General features: G+C 40.5%; 1 protein-coding gene across 1 annotated transcript; it reads right to left on the reverse strand.

The window, feature by feature from the left end:
• Window positions 1-1602: 1602 nt before the first annotated feature.
• PPM1F (protein phosphatase, Mg2+/Mn2+ dependent 1F) lies at window positions 1603-18296 on the reverse strand. The gene is made up of 6 exons (XM_008634236.2): window positions 18062-18296; window positions 14313-14512; window positions 13012-13200; window positions 11740-11883; window positions 10709-10802; window positions 1603-9589 (listed from the first exon to the last, which is right to left on the reverse strand). Exons 1-6 carry the CDS (start codon window positions 18279-18281, stop codon window positions 9216-9218), a joined length of 1221 nt encoding a protein of 406 aa, XP_008632458.1. The 5' UTR covers window positions 18282-18296; the 3' UTR covers window positions 1603-9215.
• Between the last annotated feature and the right edge of the window lie 7404 nt (window positions 18297-25700).

Raw genomic sequence — 25700 nt, forward strand, 5'->3', positions numbered from 1 at the left:
CTGTTCCTTTACATTCACTTCCATAGGCTTATTGATTGTTTCTTGCTCAAACCCTCCTGCAACAGAGCCTGCAATGACTGGAGTCCTGGAGCAGAAGGTTGGCTCTGAGCCCCATGTTGAACACATGGGTGGGTGGGGATCTGTTGGATGAGAAGGAAAACAGTCACGAGTACGACAGCACAGCCAAGAATCAGCAATGCCTGGATTTCATCTCCTACTATTCAAAAGGAGACAGCAAAGCCAACGTTGGGCACCAGCAAGGAGAAACAACGGTGATGTCCAGTCCTGTTCTCAACTGCAGCTGGAACAGGCTCAGACCTAGAGGAAGGCAGCGCCCTTTGTTAGGAAGTGCCAGGGATTCCTATGAGACTTTGTTCAGCTCTGTGTTGTTGTTGGCAAAGATCAGCTGTAGTTGCCTTTGGACTGTGGAGTTACCTGGCTGATGGACTCCCACAGCTGCTTTACAAGACCACAGAAGAACAGTGGCAGTCAGCTGCTGCTTGTGCTCCCTGGTGAGCCCAGTGAATCACAGGCTGCAAAACTGCTGCTAAACCTAGTCAAGCAAATCCCCAGTCTACATTTTTCTGGGAATTTACTGCTTTTTTTAGAGATTATTACAAGTGAATTTTCACCCCTCAATTCTTACTGTTAAAAAAGTAAAATAAAAACAAACCAAAAAAGACTCTTAAGACCGTGAAATGGAAGATTTTTTCAAGAGCCTTGAGATTTGGTCTGAAGTAGGCTCAAGCATGCCCACAACATCTTGACCAGAATATACCTGATGATTCCTTATGGTTATACTTATTTTTGTATTTCAAAAAATACTTTCTCTGTTTCCCTGTGGTGCAGCATTCTGCGTTCTTGCAGACTTCTATTCTCTCCTTCTCTAGGATAAATACAAAAGCATTTAGACAAACTGCCTGGAAGATTGCATATCTCAGATCCCCTTGTTAAAGCTTGCCTTTTGTCAAGTCTTCCATCTCTGTCCTGCTCTCCTTATGCCTTCCTCTCCTGAGGATATGAACACCTGCACTTCAGAAACAATCACACAAGTTAGTTTAGCTTCCAAGCCTTACTTGTATTTCAGGTTACCATCCTTCTTAGAACTTTCTCTATGTCCTGTAGTAAATTAGCCCTAACACTCTGAGAATTCATTCTCCAGCCTTCCACTTCAGCGGTCAAAGACCACTTCTTTAACAAGTATGCAAGTAAATAAATTGTCACCATCTCTGGCTGCAGCAGGGTCTCTCAGATCATTATCACATTACTGCAGGACGCAGGCAGTACACCCCACTTAACCTGCATTGTCACTGTGGTCAGCTGGGAAAAAGAAGGAACAGACCAAATCAATAAATTGGAGGTATGTAATCCTAAAATTGTTTTAGTGACGTTCATCTTTTCAAGTAAGCACACTGTAATCCCAAGGATTGCTTCCTTCTAGTGCTTCCACTGACCTCTTTTCCCAGAAAAGCCCCATGGAGGAAGGTAACATGGTGAGAGTAACCACTCAAAAATGTGCAGCATGACCTACATGAAAAAGTTGCAATATGAGCTACTTGAAATATTAGAATGAAACATAGATTTAAGAAAAGAAACAAACAGTGTTTCGAATCACTATACTTTATTAATACTTCAGAAACATCAGATCCTACAGTGGCAGTTCTTATCCCCACCTGTTTCCAATCACTGCTTTGAAACAACTTCTTGCAATATGCAAATAGATACATGAGGCACTGTGTGAATACAAAAGTGACAATACAAAAAAATCCCAACAATTAAACCTCATGCAATACATACATATATAAAAAAATATGGTTATGTAGCATGATACACACAAGCACTATTAGAACAATCCATGTAACTGAATGTACAATATGCATAGCATTTAATGATCAATGACAACAGGTTTCTGACCTGTGCATAAAACCAGTCAGCTTAAACAAGAGTTTTAAGAGACTAGATAACTGGTTAAGCCACAGCTTATAAAACCTGCTGTACTGCAGCTTTTCTGCTCAGGGTCACAAGTGCAGATTAGCATACAAAATAAATAAGGACTATGATTCTACAAAACTTGGCTAACAGCTCCTATTTCAAAATCACTGGCCCTCTTACTTTCATTCAAGGTTCATCAGCCAACACAGTGGCAAGAAATGTGCTCTGCTCTTGTACTCTTTTAATACTGATAAGAACATACAGTTTTAAGTCAGCAGGAGCAGTTACAGAGGTCTCACTTACCACTACACAAGCACGGGACTGGCATTACAGTACGGAGCAGACCCTGAAGAATGGCACTGACTGAGAGGTCACTGAGCCTCGGGATGTGCTGCTGCTCCCAACCTGACTGCTCAGCCAACTGTGGCAGGAGAGAGAGAGCTGGGGAGGGGAAGGAAGGCAGAAAGCTTTTCCCCCCACTCTCAACAGTGCAAATGTTTGAAAGCACAGTCAATCTGCAGGAACAAGGAAATACAGAGACAAGAACATTTCTGAAGTCCTGTAATCAGGGTGAGAGCTATTGTTACCTGACATAAGCTTAAGCATTCCTATGAAGTAAAATACAAATAACAGGATTTTCTTCTCACATATCCAATACTGGTCCATGCCAAAGCAACAGTTATTCTAGTCTCTCATCTTCCTAGCTGACATGGTTCTTTTTAGACTTGGTGTTGCAGGCCTCCAAAGATCAGACCAAATTCACTATGGACACAGATGAAGTGAAAATTACAAAGTGGCAACTAAACTGACTTAACTGCCAACAGATTTTACAGCCTAAAAAGCAGCGTTTTGGGGAGGGAGGGGATGACAATGTAAAAGGACATAAAAGACAGAGAAAAAGAAAACTGGGAAGAAAATAGGGAGGACACAGAACAGAAGTGACTTGCAGAAGAGGAAGTTAAAAGTAATTAAAGTAATTAAGTTAGAGGAACTTAGAGCTAAAAACTTTATACTGGCCTTTTTTTGTCAGTACAAAGTTTTGACTCCAAATAAAACAAATACCTTGCTATTATTAAACACACTGAAGGAAAAAAAACCAAAAAGTGGGAAAAACACAAAGAAAGCAGCATTAATCATGCAATATTCAGCTGAATGCCTTTTCGCAAAGTTATGAAGGGCACCATGAAAAAAAGGAAGTATTTTTACTGCCCTGAGAAGGTCCCCATAGGATCACCCTGGTTTCCTAGCTATTATCTCTTTATCCTTGGACATCCAAATAGAACTATCATTGCTTAGATAAAAGGATAAATAGTTCCTGGCGGGAATGATGGTCACACATTCGGGCTCCATTTGCCAAAGCAACAAACCTTCTACCTGCCTAATGTATTGCCTCAAAAGGGATAAATAACTTCAAGGAGTCATCCACTAGATCAGGAAGGACCAATGACATTCCTGTGCATGGAAATCCAGAACCATTTAATCAGTAATAACTTCAGTATTTGATATATTAATATCTCCTGGAAATTAGTAATCAGGCTTAATAGTTGAGAGAAAATTCAATAATCAGAATCTAGCTAGTCACAAAGCCCAGATATATTTAACTTTCTAAGGAGCTGAATATATCTTGTCTCTTCAACTAAAAAGCACATAATAAGACAAAACTCTGACTGAGAGGAGTTTGTTATCAAAATAAAACAGACATTACAAAGCAGCTAAATTCATTTGCTTGAAACAGTGGTTTTCAGCCGACAGTGCACTGCCAACTCTTCTAGGCTGCTTTTTTTTTATTCCATTGTTTGCATTCCAAGAAGCTTGAAAACATTTCTTTTCCTATTGATTTTGTCCTCTACTGTTTAACAAAAACTGCATCTTGCTAAATTTTCTATGTGGCCAACACAGCTGTCCCTTGTTTATTTTTGTGTGCACCAGCGGCAGCGTGCACAGCTTGGAGCACGCATTAAACCAGGGACACTGAACAGCTTGTGAGCGTTCAGGTCTGATGGGTCACACCAAAATAAAGGTTTAAGTGATTCTCTGGAAGATTTTGGTTTCCTGTTCCATGCCGAGATAACCTTATCTGTCACAAGAGCCTACCAGCTCATTTTAAGGCATTATTTTAAGAAGTGCTTATTGACAGATACACGTTCAGAGGTGCAGTCACTCCTTCAAGTCTCCATTTGTTTACTTCCCAGCTGACACAACTTATATAAATAAGAATAGCTTTAAATTAAATAAAATCCAAGAAATATATTAAGCCCAACCAAAACACATTCAGAAAGTGTCTGCCTTAGCTCTTAAGAGCTGTCAATGCTGCAAAACAAATACTCCACAGGGCTGGCTGGTTTAGTGGCTTGATTCAGTAATGCAGAGAGGACCAGCCTCTTGGTTTTGATGCTGTTTGAAAGGTTAGGATGAGCTTGGCAGAAACTCCCCTGCCTTCCAGCACTACTCAAATGCAACCAGACCTGCTATAAACTTGTGTTTAGGGAGAGTACATAACTTCATGTAGATTGGGAAGTTTTGCATTCATTTGAAAGCTCATTTTTCTCCTTCTCCAATCCTTCCTGAGTGGCATTTTGTTCATCAGGAGGGTTTGCTCCTCGAAAAGGGAAAATGGACTATTTCTTCTCAGTAGGATTCTCTCTGAAGGCACAGGCCCAATTGCAAAAGGGACAGTGATAGAACTAAGCAGGGAAATTTAATTCAGGCTTAACCAGAGCTGAATTATACATGAATCATCTGCAATCTGCTCTGTTGTGGCTAACATCCCCCCCACCTTCTCCCTAAAGCATTTGCTTGATACTTCAGTACTGTAAGACTGGAAACAGACAATGGCTGGTGCTGTATGTTCAGTACCTGCATCCACAAGAATACAAATAATTTAACCAACAGAGTCAAATTTGTACAAAGAGTAGAGCTGGAATATTAATTTAGACTTTACTGTCAATGCCCTTTATAGATGGAGGGTATTTGCTAGCTACCTTTTGTGCAATGCCATTTAAAAATACCATTTACAAAAGTTCTTGGCCACTTGTTTTGGAAATACCTTTTTTAGGTTAGTTTTTGAAGTCTTTAGGTTAGTTTTTAGGTGGGGGTTTTTTGATGGTTTTTTTTTTTGGTTTTTTGCCTGGGAGGAAAGCTTCAACTCCAAAGAACTGATTTAAGCTATCAACTGAAAACAGGTTTTCCAGTGCACACAGCCAACTTATCTCCAGAATTCAGAAAGCAAGAGAAGCACTTTTCCCAACATCTGACAAAATAATGGAAATTTTAGTGGCTCCTCATGACAGAAAGTTAATGGCACTGGAAATGCTTTCTAAAAGAGCAGCATCACATCTGACTTTGAATTGAGATAAGTGTCTATTAAATGGTATTAAAGCCATCACTGTGATTAACACTGCTTAACTGCCAACACTGCTGTAACCACTCCGTGCCCAATTACTCATCTTGCAGGGCTCACCATCCCCTCCACTCATTAACACACTCCACATTTACTCACAGCAGCACTTGCACAGTGACCAGGAACTGCAGAGGCTGGATGCTCCCTCTTAGCACTACTTTACATGGTAGGATGTTTGGAAAAATCCATTTAGTAGAATTAGCTTTCCAGGTAGCACTGAGGGGTCACAGCAAGTCACCTTGGACACTTTTAGTGCTATTCCTTCTTTGGCTGTTTGAAGACAGAGTTACCACAGCTGAGCTCTGCCTTCTTAATGGGTGTGTTTCCAATTCTTTCAAGCACTGGTATTTCGCTCTAAAGAACTGACATTTGTAGCTCTATTTTCCAGCCCACTTCCTTTTTAAAATAGGCATTAATAATACTTAAATGCATTCCTGTCTCTCTCTTTCACTCCTCCATCACTCAGAGGGTGGATTTTACTTAATCTCCCTCTGTTCTAAAAATTTTCCTGCATTTCTCTCATCTGTATTCTCAGGGAAAAAAAAAAAAGACGCCAAAACGAACTCCCAACAAATGTAATTTGTAAAATTTTAATCTTGTCTCTGCCAGACCCAGAATATTCACTGTCTTAGGTGTGTGTCTTTGAAGGAGAGGATGGGGAAAGGAAGAGAAGGTAGAAGCATGAATTACCCATAAGCAAAAGAGATGTTGGATATCCACTAAGCAGAACAACTGAAGCCAGTTTCCAATCACACAACGAAAGAATTTAAGTGTGCTCTGTTTTAAAAATTCAGTCTCCTTTAAAGAGCAATTTTTCTTCTGCTGAGTGCTAAAATGCTGCAGCAGACATTCATTTGGAGTCTAGTAAGACATGAAAATTATTGAACATTTGTCTTGAATCCTTCAACTAATTTCTACAGCCTCCTCCCAAACAGTATTTGGGATTTTCCTGTAGATGACACATTAGGAATTACTTATTCTAGTGATGGGATACAAACTCCCTTTTTTGACCTGTTACAATTTCTGTTGACCTGACCAGACTTTTTAAAGCTAGTAAGAAGTCTCTGAAAATGAGAGAAATACTTTTAATCCATGCTGCAATCTGTATGAGTTCTCAAAGATTGTTCCTATCCATTTACATCTCAAAGAAATGAAGCACTATGTCAGTCAGAATGAATGCAAATGTAAGGGAACAGCTTCTAAGAATGCAGAATTTCTTCCCTAGAGCATTGCTTGAGAACTAGATTTTATGATTGCCACAGACAGCTTTCTAAAGGCCCACTTCACTTAGCTCCCATAAAACAGAAATTATCAAATTTGAAACAAAAAAAGGACATTCTCATATAGCTGCAAGCCTCCATCAAAAGACTTAAGACTTTCTTGCCTCTGTAATGCAAATCTGCCCAGAAAAGGTTAAAATAAAAGAACCATTACAAAGACTTTGGCTTGTTCAGTCCCCTCCACCTTTGAGGAAATTTGGCAAATTTCAGAAACTAAACCACACCATGGACTTACCAACTTTTCACACCTCCCTTCATAAATACAATAGCTTCCCCCTCTGCTGATAAACCTCAGACAGCAATAACATCAAACAATTCTGCATGATTCTTACTATATTAATAATAGAACTATTTCCAAGACACCAAGAGGCACTAGTGGCCATCAGGATTTAGCATGGAATCGAGTATCTGGGCGAGAAATCAAATTTATAAATCCAAGGGGATTACTGCACAAGTCTAAGGGCTTCCTTAACTGAAGAAGGTTCACTACAAACACTGATGCCCAGCCCACCAGGCTGCCACAATGGAAATCCTTCCCCATATATTTTAGGGCATCAAAATGTAGGATGGAAAACTGTTTACGATCTTCTCAGAAGAAAAGCTCCTGTGGCAAAAAGGCAGTTGCTGTCTGAGCTGCAATGTAGTGAGAGAGGAGGTCACTGTGGAGCTCCTGCATTAAAAACTGTAGGATCTTCCACAGCAATTTCAGCAAAAGCCTTGGGTCACTGTGTCATCCCACATCAGTGAAGGATCCAGAGACTTTGGACATGGACAGTGCTGCTCTGTTCCTCCTTTGAGCCATTCCAGCTCTTCTACCTAAACTTCCTCCCTAAGCAACATTAATGCTCAACATATTTTAATCAACAGGACTGACATATGGCAATGACATGTGCTTCTAAATGTGGCATACAATCTTGCTGCCAGATGCAAAGCACTTTTTGTTTAGACAGCAAAATTAATAACAAATTTACCATTGAGCCTTCAGATCTTGTTGAGTTCTGCTATCCCGGCAAGACAAAACACAACCAGAAGCTCTAGCACATCATGAATAGAGCAGTTGTGCAATACCCTCACACATTCATTACAGTTCTTTCATCCTCTGAGCTTCACAGTTCCTTAGAAAGTTATTCAGACCCAAAAGGTTCATGAAATGTGGCCAAATTAACCTTCCATTAATAAAAACTGTTACTAAACTGTTTCTAGTTTGTATTACTAAATTTACTTGTGAAGGCCAGAAGTTACTTCTTTTTAAATGAAATAATTACTCAAATTGTTACTTTATGATTAACTCTAGAGCTTTCTGCACAGGGCAGGGAGTAAATCACAGTGAAGCTTTTCCACAAACCACAAGATTTGGCAACAAAGATGTTTTTTTGAAACCTAGTTACCACTAAATAATTCACAAAAAAATTGAAACATTTAAGTGCGTCAATGAAAACAGAAAGTCACATTTTAGAAACTAGGAACTGGCTGACCAGACTGTGATAGGCAGCCAGCAATCCTTGGGTGAAATATTTAAGGCACTTGAGGGTAGTCAGGTTTTTTACACCAGATAATAAAGACAGAGACACTTTAAAATTCCAGTTTAAATAAAAACCACAACAAAATAAAGTAAAACTGCAGAACATTCCTCCAAGTGTAAAGTTCAGAAAATTAACAAATAAACATTTACAATAAAAATAAACTTCTCCTTTGCTATAGTACACAAAATAGTGGTAGGAAGAGCACATTCACCTGCTTGAGCACACAAACTGCAAAGATCTCTCTCAAATACCACAAGAGGGGTCTTTCCTTTTCAGGTTGCCAAATAGCCAAATAAGCATATTTCTTAGGGGGAAATAATCCAGTGCAGTTAAATATCAGATTCCAGTCTATAAACCAGAGCATCCCAGAAAGCAGATGATTTTTTACCATTTTCCCCAGGATATTTCTAGCTGGTTTTCCTGCTTTTTCTGAAGCATCCAGTTTTATTTTCTCCTCTCCATACACACAAATGTTAAACGTTTCTGTTTGAGTAAAGAGGCCGCATCATTCTTGTAGTATCTTTGGTACAAACCAAAAGCACCTTACACAGCACACTGGTGTCACCCAGTCCCTACACACTGAGCCTGTTCCCACAGAACACACACAGGAGGAAGCTTTTCTGTGGTGGGGACAGCTTCCCCCCTCCAACTTCCAAAGTAACATCACAGTTAAGTACAACATACAGTGCTCTTTTTAAGCACTAATTTAAATTTTCACTCAGAATTCATGAAAGGCATATTCTCATCCATTAGCTTATACCTGTTACGGTTTCTTACCACTTCCAGGACAGAGGGATATGACCAGCAGCCCTGGGACACACTTCAGGGTTTGCTCCCAGAGATGAAATAGCTGTACAAATCTCCATGTCTGTTCAGTGTTTTTTGAGGGGAGGGGGCGGAAAAAAGGGAGAAGGAAAAGACAAATGGGAACTCAGTAAAAGGCGTCTTGCCTTTCTGTTCCATGTTTGTCAATTTGTCCTTTTTTCCTGATACATTTTGCCTACTGTATTAGAGGCTTCTTCAGTGGAAAGCAGTTCCTTACATGAACTTACTTGAACATTCTGGACTAAACAGATTCTGTCACTGTGTGGCGGCTGCCTCGCAGCTGAGGAAGTTAAAGGGTGAGCTCTGAGCATCATCATCAGCCCTAGGGCTCTTAGAGTCGTTGAGACAGTCTGCCAGGATGTCCTGAGGATCCCTCAAGAACACCACCAGAACAGTGATGTTGTCACTGGATCCATTTTCCTTGGCAGCAGCCACCAGTCTTTCTGCTGCTTTGAGCCCCACTCCTTTGGTCTGCATCAAATGATCCAGGACCAAGTCTACAACCTCATGGGGCTTGATGGCATCAAAGAATCCATCGCAGGCAAGGAGCAAGTAATCTTCTGAGCCAGTCAGCTCGAAGGAATCTGCATCTGCATCACCAGAGACGTAGGGCTTCTGGCATATGTCACCTGAGACAAGCAACCAAAGCAAAGGCTTTATTACTTCACACGCCAACACTTACTTCCTTACCCACCAATCACTTTTACCATCCTCAAGAACAGCCAAATCATGTTCCAGAGATACCTGATGCAGGACAAGAGTAGTCAAAAGCTATGGAATAAGCATGGAAGACACTTTAGTTTCTTTAAGGATGCTTGGAACCCACCTAAATCCTGTGGGTTTCTAAGGAGTTACTTTAATTTATGCTCCCCTAATCTTGCAGGGAAAATAAGGAATTTATTCCTAAAGTTTTTCTTTCAGAAATGTATTTGTGCAAGGAGATAGTCAGGTGTTCATTTTGCAGGTGTGCCTCTTGTACAGCCTTCAGAATGCCAAGAAAATCAGATTTTTCTTAGCTATCCAGATACATAGCACAATGCCCTAAGAATCTGCTCATTGTATTTAGTTTATCAGTTTTGTATGGACATACTTACCAAATATGAGTTGCTACTGATCCAAATAGCTTTATACAAATTCCATAGTAATCTGCTCCCACTCATACATTACATCTACTGTATTGCCCAGGGTTTTTTCCTCTTTTTGCCCTAATTGGCAATTAGCAAAGTAAGCTTGTTTAATAAGATTGTAAGAATACTACAATTAAAATGCTCCAAATTTCTGGATATTGAAGGAGAATGCAGTGATTTGACTCAAGCAGAAAGATCTGCAGTCAGGAGAAAGAGACATTCATAATAAAGTGGACAAAACCCCCTCACAATTCAGACATTCAAGCACATAAAAAAGGCTAGATAAACATTTATTGCTTCCTCCACTTTTACAAATTAAATGCTGCACATTTGTTAAACTACTGTAAAACATTACAGTAGTTTAGGCATTTATAAGAAGCAAAAAACTTAGTATTAGAAAAAAAATAGGACTATCATGGCTAGTATGTATAATAAAACAACATTCTATGCTCACAGTAAAACCAAAAAGATGATGTAGCTGCAAGCCTTATGGGAAAGACAGCTAAGTGGTTTACTATTTGTTTGATGCTGAACAAGACACCATTTACAGTAAACAGCCTAAGGTGGCATGTTTTGATCAACTTTAATCTGAAGTTTACTGATTCTGATGGTTTATCTCACCAATTGCTCTGGAAACAGCCAAGGTACCATTAACCCGCCAGCAGTCCATGTAGGTTACACAGCCACCCAGAGTCTCAATCCTTGCTCTCTCATCCTGAAAAACAGGGGAATACATTTTGTTTGCTGCTCCAGCTTCTATATTTCTACAATGAATACAGCAAACACACATATCAGAATCTAGCATGGAAACATGCACACAGGATTACTGGAAACAAGCCACTACTTTCCATCCTTGCCATGGCTTATCTGCTTATCCGCTTATCCATAAAGCAGGAAAAAAAGCAGAATTCTCAAGTTTTTGTACCATCATATCCTTTCCCATATGGATGAGTAAATTCTCCTGCCACTTCTTCCCATTCCATACAGCAACTGACTGGGTGAATATATAAATATTCAGAATGAAATACATGATAACTAGGCTAAGTAACAATAGTCTTTGCCCTGATACTCCTTTAACTACTCAGTTATTACAAATATTCATGCAATGAAGGCAAAGGCTCATGCAATGCCAGGTAAACTTGCAAGGTCCCCATCCAATTTCATGGAATAAAATACCTGGCTATTTAAAATAGATAGGAAATGCAATACACTTTAAGCCAGTTAGACCAGCAGATTAGCATTAGCTTTTCAATGACAGTACTGCATATAATGAAAGACTTGCATTATGCTAACATTTTAAATTGCCATTAATCTCAAATTACTAAGATATTTTGTAACAGGCAGATTTAAATTCACACACAAAAATCCTGTGAAAGTCTTTAATTACTGCAAATTTTCAACAATCTGAGCAGGAACTGAAGTCAGGACTATGAGTACCATTCATTAGTACCTTCAAGCAGGCAAGGTGTAGGAATCACCTTGTCAAGACACAGGAGTGGATGCAAAACAAGAAATTGTTAATTCCATGCAACCTACCATGCAGTAGATGTACTTATGTAAAGCACCAAACACTTAAAAAGGCTTGACTCCAAGAGGTTTCAAGAGAGAATCTGACATCACACACTTAAGAAGAAAAAACAAGCCAGACTTACTTCTCTTTCTGGTTTGTGAGGTTCCATTAATGTCACAGCTTTCCCTTGCTGCACAAGCATCACCTGAGAGTCCCCCAGCCATGCTATGTGTAGTTTGTTCCCTACAATCAATGCAGACACACCTGTTGTGCCACTCCGCAGCTTCTACAGAAGGAAAACAGGTGTGTCAGGTGAGTATGCAACAAGCCCTGCTAGGATATATGGCATTACTGAAAACTTGGGTTCAATCACACTAAATGCAGTAGATTAGACCTGCTAATCCTAATTCAGATACTTTAAAAAGAAAGTACAGGATAGTAGAGAGACTTGAAATAGACTATTTATAAACATATCTTCTAATATGCAGATGATTAATACAGTCTTATGTTCTTCCTTCTCTTGCTATTAATTCTAAAACCAATCTAGGAGACTAAGAGCTCTGTTGTTTAAAACAGACATGCAGAAAAGCAAGAAGATCTGAATTTCAGTAGAATGAACATTTCACAAACACATCTCTCCAATCCCTTTCACATTCTCCACTCTAACATTAGCAACTACAAATACCTTGCTCCACACAGATCCCCTTATCCTTGGGTATGTAAATCAGAACGTCAACAAAGGAAAAAATCTAACTGTCCTAGATTCCCTGTAAAGATTAGTGAGAATCAGACCTTATAAAAATGCTGGTCCCTCTTTTGTACCTCATTGACAGAAATGAGGATATTAACAATGAGTACTTCCATTGTACTTCTATACTAAGAATTCTCAAACTGTGTAACGCAGATTTGAAGAAAGAATGTTCATCTTACCAATTCAATTCAAAGCTGATCAATAAGTTTAATGAACTGAGGAGTCTGATTTAAATCATAGAACACATTTTTCACTTACAGCTATCAGTGACACTAATGGTAGGACAGGAAAGAGGAAGATAGCAACCATATTATCAGGAAGAGAGAAATCTCTTTTCCAGATAAGAGGTAGGACAACAGAACACCTAGAGGCTGCCCAATTTAGACAAGGAGGCACCAGCATTCTTCCAAATAACTGATATGTCAGAATAATTTAAATAATTTTAGCACTTCTTTTCAATTACTCATCTTGAACTCCCAAGCACTGGTTTTCCTCAAAATAAGAAGTAATTTGATCAAACAAAACCTTTATATGTAGCATAATTTCATAAAGAAGTCAGTGATTCAAATAAACTGTACTGCCAGAATTTTCTGGATAATACCACATTGTCCAACAGTTCTCAGTGTTATTTAAATACAATGGAGTTAATCTCTACCCACTCACCTCTCTTTTGGCTTTGAAAAGAAACATTTCATCTGTCTTCTGGAAAGAGCATTTCAAGGCCTCAGCTGGATTCTTAATAATCTCTTCATGTAACCCAACGTTTACATGTAAGTGGGTTGCTGAGTAATTGGCAGCATCCACTCCACCATGGCCATCGAACACCGCAAAGTAAGCACGATCAACGTCATCCTTTTGCGGGGGGGGGGAGAGAGGAAGACATTCCTGTTGTTCAAAACCAAAATAGCTCACAGACTGGTACCAACAAGCAAAGATTCTTTATTCTGGGCTTTCTTCCATACAAATGGCAATTTAAGTCCATTTACACATGTACAAAATGGGTGAAATGGGTACTTCGCAGGCCAATTACTTTTCTTTGTTTGCTGTTAGTCACTTAATGTCCTTAAAAATAACCTGGATTTGAAGCAGCAGCGTGCTGGTTATGTAGTCCTCTGGCAGTTTCATGAACTGGCACTTGTACAACTGCTGTTCTCCCCCTTTCTGTTCTTAGTATCATAGAATGGTTTGGGTTGGAAGGGACCTATTCCAGCCCCTCTGCCATGGGCAGGGACATCTTCCACTAGACCAGGTTGCTCCGAGCCCCTCTCTTGTAGCCCCTTTAAGCACTGGAAGTTGCTATAAGGTGCCCCCAGAGCCTTCTCTTCCCCAGGCTGAACAACCCCAGCTCTCATCCTGTCTTCACAGCAGAGGTGCTCCAGCCCTCTCATCATCTTTGTGGCCTCCTCTGGACTTGCTCCAGCAGCTCCATCTCATTTTTATGTAGTGGGTCCCAAAGCTGGACATATCTTTGCAGGTGGGGTCTCACCAGAGCACAAAAGAGGGGCAGGTCCTCTCCCTTGGCCTGCTGCCCTCACTGCTTTTGATGCAGACCGGGACGCGTTTGGCTTTCTGGGCTGCAGGCACACATCGCTGGGTCACACTGAACTGCTCATCAACAAACACCCCCAAGTCCTGCTCCTCAGGGCTGCTCTCAATCCATATACAAGTTGTGTCAGTCACAAGAACATTGTAACTCCAGCAACATAGCACTAGGTGAACTTCCCATCTCCCTGTATCATAACTTATGACATGAATCCCAAAGGCACAAGATCCTCCCTGCATCACTTCTTTATCAGGGCAGTAGTTGGCCCCCAGCAATCTGAGTCACTAAGTCCTTGCTCCAGTGCAGACACGATAAATAACTTACGGCAAGAAATTCACAGATCACCCATCACCAGGCCCCTGTGCTTACAGCAATGTTGCAAAGCTGCCCAGCCAGCCTCCCCTGTTGTGTCCAGACTTACTGAGAGACCGAAGAGCTGATTGAACTCGGGGAGGAGGACATGGCGATCCTCCATCTTGCGCCGGGCGTTGCGGATGGCGTGGATGGACACCAGCAGGAAGCGCGTCAGTGGCCTCAGCGATGGCAATTGCTTCTGCCACTCACAGCACACATCCCTCAGCTTGTTAAAAAAGCAGCGCTGCAGCGACTCCTCATCCAGCACTGACAGCACAGAAACAAAACAGTAAGTGCTGCGTCCCACTTTCCTACACTACCCCATCTTTTGGCCTGTCTTTCCTTCAAGTTTCTTTCACTACAGCTACATACACACATCCAGCACCCTGCTTTTACAGGCTCTGCAAGAATTAAAATGAGGTCCTGAGAATAATGTGGAGAGAAAGTTGCAACAAAAAACAGTGTAACACTAGGGATAATAGCAGCTTCTTTACTTGCTAGTTCTTTTTCAAAATAGAGGTTTATCAAGCAGGTGATTACATTACAAAAATCATAACAAAGACCCAAAAAAAAATCAGTCTAGTATATTAGACATGAATGTTAATATTATGTAAGTAAAATTAGTAAGATATAGTGATAGGAATTCCTACCTACTGAAAAATAAAAGGGAATCACCAAGTGGGCAGAAAAACCTTCAAGAAGAGATTGCTGTTGTCTTGGACGCAAGGGTTGAAAAAGCACTGGCCTGGCTTTGGGTCAGGTTATGTCCTACTGAACCACTTCAACCGAAATAACAAGAAGTCTGAAAATGTTTGCTGAGGTCAATAGCTCAACTCAGAGTTGAGCTGAACAGATTAGAATTTTAAGCTGTTATCTTTAGCTTTTTAAATACTCATGGTTGTAGAAGCTGGAGGGACAGAGCATTTCCGCCGCTCTCCAGCTTTGTCATTACAGAGCGGAACCACAAGCGCCCATTGGGCACAGCCTGAAAAGCTCCAGCCAGACACTCAAATCCTTTTCTGGATAGATCCCAAAGATCAATTAATCCAAACTTACTGTTCATCAGACTGAATGGCTTGGTGCTTGGCATTGCGTCTAGCTTTGCAACACAGTATCCCTCCAAACAGGTAACAATTTAAAGTTCTGTTATTTGAGTAGGAAACCTGCCTCAATGCTAAATCAACTAACTTCAAAATGCACTGAAAAGAACATTTATAGAGCAAAAATAATTTGCTGGTCACTAGTGTATATTCTAAAGAACTGCAGTGCATGAACTATCTCTCCTGTATCTGTTTTATCCTGACTCCTGATAACACTGCTAGCATCAAAGCTTCCTCAGAATTTCTTTTTGTAACTCCTGGTTCTCAAGCTTTTTGTTTTTTTTTTTTTCCTCAGCAACAGTGGCTGGCCAGCTTCAGATGCATCTCTGGGCCTGAAGAACTGAAAGCTTAAATTTAAACACACATCTTTGATTAACAGCCACTACATACTAACCAAAATTACTTTTGATTTGCTTAATATGTAGGTGTTAATGGGCAAGCTATAAAAACCTTTAAATATTACATCATCCCATAAACAAAATAATTAAATAGGACAGCATCTTAAACAGCCTTGTCTACAGCTGTTAGTTTACATATTTGTAAATGTCTAGACTAATACTGACCAGAAGAGACATATTGCTGTTTAAATATCAAGCTTGTGAAATCTGACAAAGAATTTAGTACCTTAACAAGAGACATGCTTCTGCAATGTACCACAAACAGTGGTACTCACACGTGCACACCCCCCCATTGCTTTTATATAATCACTTCTCTTTCATTCCAAGAATGCTTTTTTTTTTTGGCAGAATTATTATAATTACTGCAGTGCAGGAAGAGAATCCATACTGTGCTGTAGCATGAGGAATATCTTTCCTTCTAGTTGTACAGTTAAAGTGATGTAATAGCAGTTACAAGATAGGGGAAAACAAGTACAGTCCAAGGGTGCAGAAAAATGAACACCTTTAAAGTAGCTGTTCCTTGCTGAGATCAGGCAACCAAGTACCTGAACAATGAGCAGTTTCCATCCCGTTTGATAGGGGAATGAATGGTCAATAGAGATTTGATCTAAATGGCAATGGTAACATAAGAACGAACAACCAAAATAGACAGGAATATGTAAAGTGGAAATTAAAGAAGGTTTCAACCACCAGAACAGGGAGGGTTCTGGGGCATTGGTCAACAAGGAACAGTGAGAGAATGTGAACTAGTTCAACATTAAACTCATCCAAGGATTTTCCAATTTTGCCTGCACTATCTTAAAAGTAGACTCCAGTCCTATCTTTATGGCCTTCAGAGTAAAACAGCAGCCTGAATATCTTACAAATGTCCCCAATATATAGTAACCAGAGACATTAGATGCTTGTGACCAAGAAAATGTCCATGTCCTATCAAGTTCTTCATTACTCCTTGTTTCTAAACGTTATTTCTTTATCATTCAGATAGGGTTGGTTTTGGTTTGTGGGCCCAAGATTTACATAAGACCCAGAACTACAAGTTATAATTTTAGGCTCACAAATGTATAGCAGTTCATGTCTTATATGACTGCTATATTCACCTCAAAGATAATTACACAGATGCCAACAAAGAGTCCGCAGCAGAGTGACTGCAGGATGCTCTGATAACAGTTTCCAACTGCTGTGTGAAAACCTACGTAATTATCCTAGGTGAGTTACAATATGCTGCTTCTGATTTTCCTGTAGAGGCTGCAGCGATCTGGTCACACTGAACTTGAATTTGCCAGCTCCCCCTCAAGGCAGAGTCCTGCCCCAGGCCAGGTTAGGTGCAGTGAGTGAAGGCCACAAGCATTAAGGCCAGGGATGACATAATCAGGGTGCAGCATGACTTAATTAACTGAGTTCCCCCTCCTGCCGTTTCAGACTTGGACATGAATGCTGGAAGAGCCTTATGAGAAGTGTCATATCCTGGCCATCGCAGTGCTCTGTTTGGGGCACACTGAACTAACTGCCTTTCAAGCCATCCCAAAGAAGTGGAAGGGTGAGGATTTCCTCTTACAGAACAGACTGGGTTGCCGAGGACATCTCCATTTTTATCTTCTACTCTGCCTGCATCCTGCTCCATTTAAATTCTTGGCACTGGGACTGAAGGTTTGGTGAAGCCTGATGTTAAACACTTCAGCACGTAAATGCACTAGGACCATCTGTTACACAAGGCACAAACCCAGTACTCAGTCACCAAGGTCTGCTCTCTCTCCAGCTCACTCAGGAGAAAATGCAGGCATCAGGTAGAAGACAAATGCATCAGACTCTTCTTCCCTCAGCATCCCACCTTTATAGGGCAGAGTGGGAAGAAAAGAAATCATCGATAAAGACAGAGACTATTGAGCAACTTGCCAAGAGAAAGATCTGGAGTTCCAGGATGTTCAAGATGTGGAGCAGCCAGAATCTGGTTGCCAAGACAAAAGCAAGATGGTTTATATGGTTGGTGTGGCCGTACAACTTGTGGTGATGTCAACGTCAAAACACAGGAGTAATTAGCTAAGATCACTCTACCGAAGGGAAAAGGGCACACTCTTCCCTTTCAGAAAGCCAATCCACAGGATCAGTCAGGGCTCCAGACACTGTGTTTGCATGTTGCTCACAAAACTAGCACAGCTTCCTTTCATCCCACAAATACACAGCAAAAGCAAATGAAGTTCCATTCACTGCTGCTTGCCAAGCAGCCTAACCAAATAAATCTGGGAAACATTTCAAAACACTGAAGTCTTCTGAAAGACAGCCTCTGGGAAAACCACAGACAGAAAAAGAAGTATACTTACAGGTGAACCTTTCCTCATCTCCTTCTCCCTCCGTTTCCACATTTTGCAGCTTAAATTCAGTCAAGTCTGTTTGGAGAACTTCATCAACTGCAGCATGGATCAATGATGCTGCAAGAAGTGGTGAAACACCTCTGCTGGTAAGAAAAGGAAGGCAAAGCAAAAGAGACTGCATTAGTTTAAACTGAGCTACAACCTCGCAGCGTATGGCTGGTGACCTCATACTTAGAAAGCATTGCACACAATACCAACTTCATTAGTAAACTAGTAGAGGAAACCATATGTTCAATATTTATTCACACAAATCTTTAGTAAGATCCTCAGTTAGACAACTGCTTTCTCAAGAATGTAAAGAGGAAGAAGTGTATGAATCATATTTTCAAACTGTTGCCTTACACTCCAGTCGCAGATGGTACCTCCTTCTCTTGAGCTCTCAGATGGGAACTGCTACCTTCAATTTCAGCCTCTGAACACACACATTTTGTTTCTACTCACGACACAGCATTTCTTGCTCACAGTCAACAATCTCACCACAGACAGTAGCAAAATCTCAATGTTGTGGTAGATGCAAATCTCTAAAAAGGTTACTTGGAACTCTCCTTCCCCTTACAAGAAAAGTCCTGCTTAGTGCTAACCTACAGCCCTTATCATTCGGTTTATTCTGACTGGAAGTTTTCCAAAGAAACCACCCAGGTAAAAGATGCAAAGATTTGAGACTGGGCACTAGGATAAGAAGAGACTCCAAGACTTGTGATTTAGATGAAGCTTTTAGGCAGGCATCTAGAAGACAATAATGCTACATGATCTGCTCACCATCTCTTGTTTACTCAATGCTTTATTCAAGCCACATGTTTATAAGAAGCACAGACTTGGTATGTTTTTGAGTCTTTAAACAAGTAAGTCCCATCCAACTCCAGAATGAGGCTACTATAAAATAACTCCTATATTCCCTATAGTCTCATGGCAAGCACTAAAAACTACAGTACACAACACACGTTCCAGCCATTTTCTAAGAGCAGAATGAAGAATAAGCACCAAAATCCATAAAGAGCCACTTTATCCATTGTTCATGGAGTGTTTGATTCCCACAAAAAATCGAATTACATAACCAAAGCAAGTACCACATTAAGGCACCTACAGCAAGTCAAGGACAAGAGTCTGTTTTGCCAGGAAACACTTTACAAAGTTCTGCATAAAACTGGTTTGCTGGGGAGTATGAAATGGTGGAAGCAACTGGTCTGATGTTGCTCAGCAATGACTGGTTTGTGCATACAGAAGGGCAGAGAGGGGAAGACCACGGGGTTTCAGATCCCAGTGACAACAAGCTGAAATGCATTTTGCCATTGTGCTCCTGAAAGAGAGGCCTTGTCACATCCTCACAGCCGTGTATGAGTACCTCCTGTGGCAGCAAACAGACAGCATTGTCTCAGTCAACAGGCTCCAACACAGGCCTGCTTTATGCTACGCATTCTGTGGCAGTGACAGCCCAATTTAATGAGTTATTTCGGTACTTCAAATAGATGGCAATGTGTTTGCAGTCCTTTCAGTGCTAGCTGCAGTCATGTCACATCAAGGGAAAACAGAATGCAGCTTTTTGTTTCTTTTTTAAGGCTAATATGTTTAGGGGAGTCAGTTCCTTTCCGAGCTCAGTTAAAGTAACAATGCCCACTTATAATGACTCTGACACTGACAGACAACCTTTTAAAAGGTCAAGCAAGAAATACATCCAAAACAGATATGGCACCCCCTGCACTCCAAAAATCTTTCTTCCTGTTTTTGTTTGCGTAAGAGAAAAAGAAAGGAATATGAAAATATAAGCCCCACAATGTCAGATGTGTTGCTGATGCTGCTGAAAGTCAGAAGCTTTAGTCAAAGCACGTTTCAGCTCCAAGAATAGAGACAAGAAACATTAAGAACCAGCTATGCATTTAGCTGCACAGTGAGAGCCAAAGCTTCAGCCATCTTCAGAATTTCTCTGCTGTGCTGGAGGAAAAAATCAACTCTAGCCTGGGTTCACAGCTCAGGATCAGAAGAGGGCTTAATACTTTGATTTTAAACTTCGTATTTCTGCTTTCCGGAATCCAGGATTGCTGAACTGGGTCCATAAAAAGCAGCTTAAACAAAAGGAAATCTACTTAGTGCTATAATGCACAAGTCCTGTATAAACCTCTGCTTACAGGATGCCTGCAACAAAGAAAAAATTTACATATTATGTTACATCCTTAAACTTTTTCCAGTTGCCATCCAGTCCCTGAAAAGGAAATTCAGTGATTCCTCAGTACTGATACACTTCATTCAGCTTTGCTTCCTATGTATTTCCTCCCCCTCCATAGCTCTGCAAATCTATAAGAAAGTGGTTGTTTATTGGGATTTTGTTATGCAGTCAGCAACAACATCAAACAACTGATTCTGACACACTGAAAAAAGATAAAAGTCTAAAAAATTACCCAACCTATTTAGTTCAATCTCAGTTCTGAACAGAACATATTTGTGATTACTTTATAAACTCTTTATTATAGCATTACCATATTGGCAAGACTGGTTTTCACTCGAGCTCAAGTAAATGGAGCTCCAAGGAATGGCATCTTTCATTCAGGTTCGATGTTTATCAGTTTTAAGTTCATCTTCTGAATCAGAGACTTTAGGAGTTAACAAAATGTGTCATCAAAAAAGAGCAAGAACTGCTGCTTTAGTTGAGAGCTACAAGGTCTCACTTGGCTGGAGAGTATCTGGAAACTGCTGCAGTACCTATGGCAACCAGTGCAAAAGTAACCCACTGCAATTACCATTACAGACTTCAAACCTTTCCTGTAAGCAAAGAAGAATGTCACTTATTGTTAAAATCTTCCTTTCAAAGAAGCCCGAGACACCCTGGTGACGAGCTGAATCAAGCATAATTTAATCTCCATGAATCAGAAGGAACACTGTAGCTGTTTCCTAAGGGGAAAACCAACCGTATTGGGAAGAAGAGGAAAGCTGGTGGGGTGTGTTACACGCACAGGATGCTACTTTAAGAGAATCTTAGGAGAAACACGTCAGCCCCATTTCTCTGGCATGCAACACCAAACACTCAGCCTCGGCACACACAGGCTAGTAGTAAACAGACTTTGAATTTCTTTGCTGCAGGCTATTTCTTTGCTAACATAAAGGGTGTGTTTTGACCACAATAAAAAATATTTTAAAAGAATTAAAGCATGTTGTAACAGTGCAGATGAGGCATTGTAGCTTCACCAGCAGCTGAAGTCAAATTGACAGTGGCTGGAGCATGGAGCTCATATCCTGCAGCCACTCACAGTAAAATACAAGCCTCGTTTCAAAAACCTGAGTACAGATAAAAGAAGTAAGTTAAAGAGTAAAGCAATACTTATGCTAATAAAGAAGACACTTAAGTTTATATGCCACTTTCCTCCTTGAAAGATTCTGGACTACTGGACACACAGTACTGGTAAAAGGAGCTACGCAAAGCTCCTGCTAATACACATACCTGGGGGCCAAAATAAAGTTACAGAAGTAGAATGCAATTATGGTATTTTGCATACTTTAGATTTGGCATAAATTATAGAACAAAACTTACTTCTCTTGTTCACCTTGTTTCTCTTCTGCAATACAATTTAGTTATCTATTTTATTTCAAAAGACCAGCTGTCACACCACCACAGCCACAGTGTAATCACATATGTCAGGTCAATCATAAGACTGTTACTGACCTTTTTAGTACCAGTCTTCAAAAAGAAAAAAACCAGAATACGTACATTCTTTTGGGAAGCAGAAACCCAGTAAGACAACTTCTTACTTTTTTTTATTTGGGTCATTAAATCGCCAGGACACTTGCAGTGAGTGTTTCAAACAAGTCACTGGTTCAAAGATGTTCCTACCTCTCCTTCCCCTCCAGTTTAAGAGGATGTATTCAGAAGTCTCTAGCAAACAGCTTTGTGGGTAGGGGGCAAGCATCCAGAGCATCAAAGGTCAGGCCACCACACCTTGGCCAGAGCCTCAGCTACAACTACACTTTTTACAAAGACTTGAAAACAGCTGACAGACTTCCTGCAGTGCTCCACACCCAGTTTACAGCGGCTTTGAGGACACAGAATAGTGCAGCAGATGGCAGACCCCAAACAGCTGCTCCTCAGCACTGGAAGCAGAGGAACGAGCTCTGTGTCACTCCTGAGGGTGGTACAAAGCCTCTCTAGGACACACCAAACACCCATGTTTACACAAAGCCTTCTGCATTTTTATTTACTTATTTTGCAAGCGAAAGAATTCATTCCTCCCACCCCAAACAGACATTATTACCAAAGTCATAGCAACAAGGCAGCAGTGGTACTGCAGGCCAGTGCACCACTGTATAATCCTCTTTTCCTTTCAGAGTGTGCATATACACATATGTTGAGGAAAATGAAGTGCTGTATCTGCTAGCACAAGCTCTAGCATAAGTCAGCTGCAGCTGCCTCAAGTCCAAGGGAAGATGTGCCCCTATTTGTTCCATGGGCTCTGTAACAGCAGAAGATCACACCCAGCACAGCTCTGCCACTGTGGGCTCAGGGTATGTTTCTAGCATGTTACAGCTCTATCAGCAGTGAGTTTAGTGCAGATCTGCAAATGCCAGCAGTTCTCCAGCAAGTGAAAGATCCTCTCACACTGCCAAAATAATAGCAGGTCACAAGTTTCCTCAAACAAAAGCTGCTTGTATTCAGTATTTTCTCCCCAATCTGCTACTTTTATTTCACTTTCTCTTTTTATTCTTACAATCAACTACAGAATGTTTCCACTCAAGCAGCTCTAAGCATTAGCATTTATTAGAGCAGTACCCAGAGCTCCCAGGGTGATGGTGGCCAGAAAAGTACAAATATACATCCATTAAGGAGAGAACATCTGACATCCTACAATGCACAAGAAGTTGTTTCTTGTGTTAATGACATCAGGTTGCTAAAAGAGATGAACAAGAGAATCAAAACAAATACATAAACAATGCCACACACAGAATTTCCATCTCTTATGGTTACATGAAGCAGGTTTTTTTTCCAGTTTTTCTTATGAAACTACCAGGAGCAGCAGCTTCAGAATCCAGAATCCATCTGTACAGGCCCTTCAGTCATTACTGAACAGTTTTTATACAAAATGTGCAAGGAAGAGTCACCTGCTACTTCCATTTAATTCTCTGCAGGAAGAAAAACCACACAGCAGAACAGGAGAGGCTTAATTCCACAAAAGCCACTCTTCAATTAAGCCCTAAACATGTTTCAAAATTGAATATTTATCTTGAAACAATGACAGAAAGGGTGTTTCACACAGGTTATGAGAGCAAAATAGCAAACACGTTCCCAAGCAAGGAGAAATAGCAGTGCATTACACTAAACGGTTCAAATTAGGAATAAGGAAGTAAGTTTTAGGGGATTTATTAAAAGCAGAGGTCACAGTAGAACGTAGTTTTCACAGAGGAAGAGGCTAAAGAGCATTTTAAGAAGAGATTGGGAAATCAGAAGCAAGGTAAGATTTTCTTTTCCTGGTCCTCATGCTTAAATCATATAAAAACATCAAAATATCAGAATTGCTGAATTAACTACTCTAAAAGCAGGGAATGCTGGAAATAAAGATGCCAGGGCCTCACCTTGGGCATGAGCACTACAGTGTAAAGCACAAAGACACAAAACAGGATGCTGAGGCAACAGCAGATTGATTGGGAGGGGGCAGAACAGGAAGCCCAAGTCTCTCAACTGTTATTGTAGTAAATCTCCTCAAACAGGAAGGCTGCAAGAATTTCACATTGTTCTTTGGATATGTCACAGGATGGCCATACAAGTTTCAGCTCCTATCAAGGGGAAGACAAAATTTCTATATTTAGGGGTCTGATTTCATCTCATGTTCTGTTGAAGTAAAAGTCAGGAATATTTCAGGTTAATTTCTAAAGCTTGGGAAGTAATTAATGGCCTCTTCATTCACAATCAGCTACCTTCATAGACTATCAGAACACAGCTATCACCCAAAAGTGTATGTTAATTAAAATTCTGCAAAACAAGATTACTTAAGCCTGCTCCAATTCTTCAGAATGCTATGTATGTATTTAGCTGCAGTTAGTAGCAGGCAGTTCCATTGATTTAAATAGACTATTCAAAGTAGAAGTATATGCAAAGCTTCACCAGATTAGTGATTTAGGGGCAAGTCCTGCCAGGGAGCAAAATGGTTTGCTGGTTTAGCTGGTGTTTTCCTATGGTAGCTGCATTTGCAGAAATTTGTTAAAATAACTCATTTTAGATCAGGACATCCAGGAGTTAGCCTGATGTATCCAAGTGCTTTCAAGTAAAGAGATGTGTGCAGTCTTGGAGAAGCAACAGCATTCAGAAACTCCTTGTTGGACCCAACCAATGTTATTCCTTGGTCCATTCTCTTCTCAACAGAAATCCTGATCAGTAATGGAAGAACAACATTCCTCATTGCAAAGGCACAAAGGTTTGTGCCTCCAAGCAACTGGAAGAACAAACTAAACATCACCATACGTTGTCTCATGAGCCAAGGATATTGCTGGACCGATATTGGCTATGGACCTTTATTGGCTTGGGCCCTTTGGGCCATGACCCACACATCTGTGCACATGTGAATGAAGTACCTGACAACACAGAAAATGAGAAGCAGAACAGCAGAACTGAGCGTCAAACTCAATTCCCAATAACACTTTGATCTACAGAGAAATCCTTCAGCAGCACTAATCACCATGTAAAATACATTCTGTGATGCTGGGATGTTAGAGAAATCTCACACTCCAGAAACAGAGATCAAGCATCAATGCTAGAAGTCAGCAAGGTACATCCACAAACATCTTCCTAGCGTTAAACCTATGTAGAATGACACTGTGATATTTGAGGGCGTGTATTTTCCACCGAGCTGCCATCCATATGTTTGGGATGCTGCCATGACAGCCTGCAGATCAGTGGATCTCAACTACAGTGACCTCTTGCACAGTCACTAATCTGGCACCACTTCTGCATCTTCAACAACTTTTATACAAACATTTAAATGTCTTCTAATGTCAGCCCTCGCCCTTATTTTTCCATGTCTTAAAACCTTTAACATCCTTCTTTCTCTTATCTCCTTACTATTCCCTCATCTATTTTATTGAGGATTCGCATCAGCAGAAAAGTTGATTTAGCCTTCAAAGGTGCATTTTGAATTGATCCACAGTAGCAAACATGGGAAAGAAAATGTAATGTTGGCAATTTCTCACACAATCAGAGACTTCAGTTTTAGTTCCTAATTACAGGGATTATGAGAAGAAGGCCTGCAATTTCAAAACACAAGATTCCTGTCTTGGCCTTGGGCTGTATCAGTCTTTCTCCACATGCAAGAACTTAGCCTACCCAACAGGAAAATGCAGCCTTTTTGCAACTACAAGATGAGGTTTCTCTTTGTCATAGGACTCCAAAACTGAGCTATAATTCTGCAGGGATCCCTACATTTGACACTTTAGGTACACTACTCTACGCCCAAACTCATGGCTTCACCCAAACACAGAGCTGCCCGCAGCCAGCCATAAGAATTCATAAAAACACTTTTCTCATCTATTTCTGTTTTTTACAAACATTTTGTGAAAAGAATTAATAAGTAGATTGCTGCACTTCAATCCTGCTTTACTTTCTTTAGCTCTCTTT

This window comes from Corvus brachyrhynchos, unplaced genomic scaffold, assembly GCF_000691975.1.
Source record: "Corvus brachyrhynchos isolate BGI_N302 unplaced genomic scaffold, ASM69197v1 scaffold114, whole genome shotgun sequence".
Taxonomy (NCBI): Eukaryota; Metazoa; Chordata; class Aves; order Passeriformes; family Corvidae; genus Corvus; species Corvus brachyrhynchos.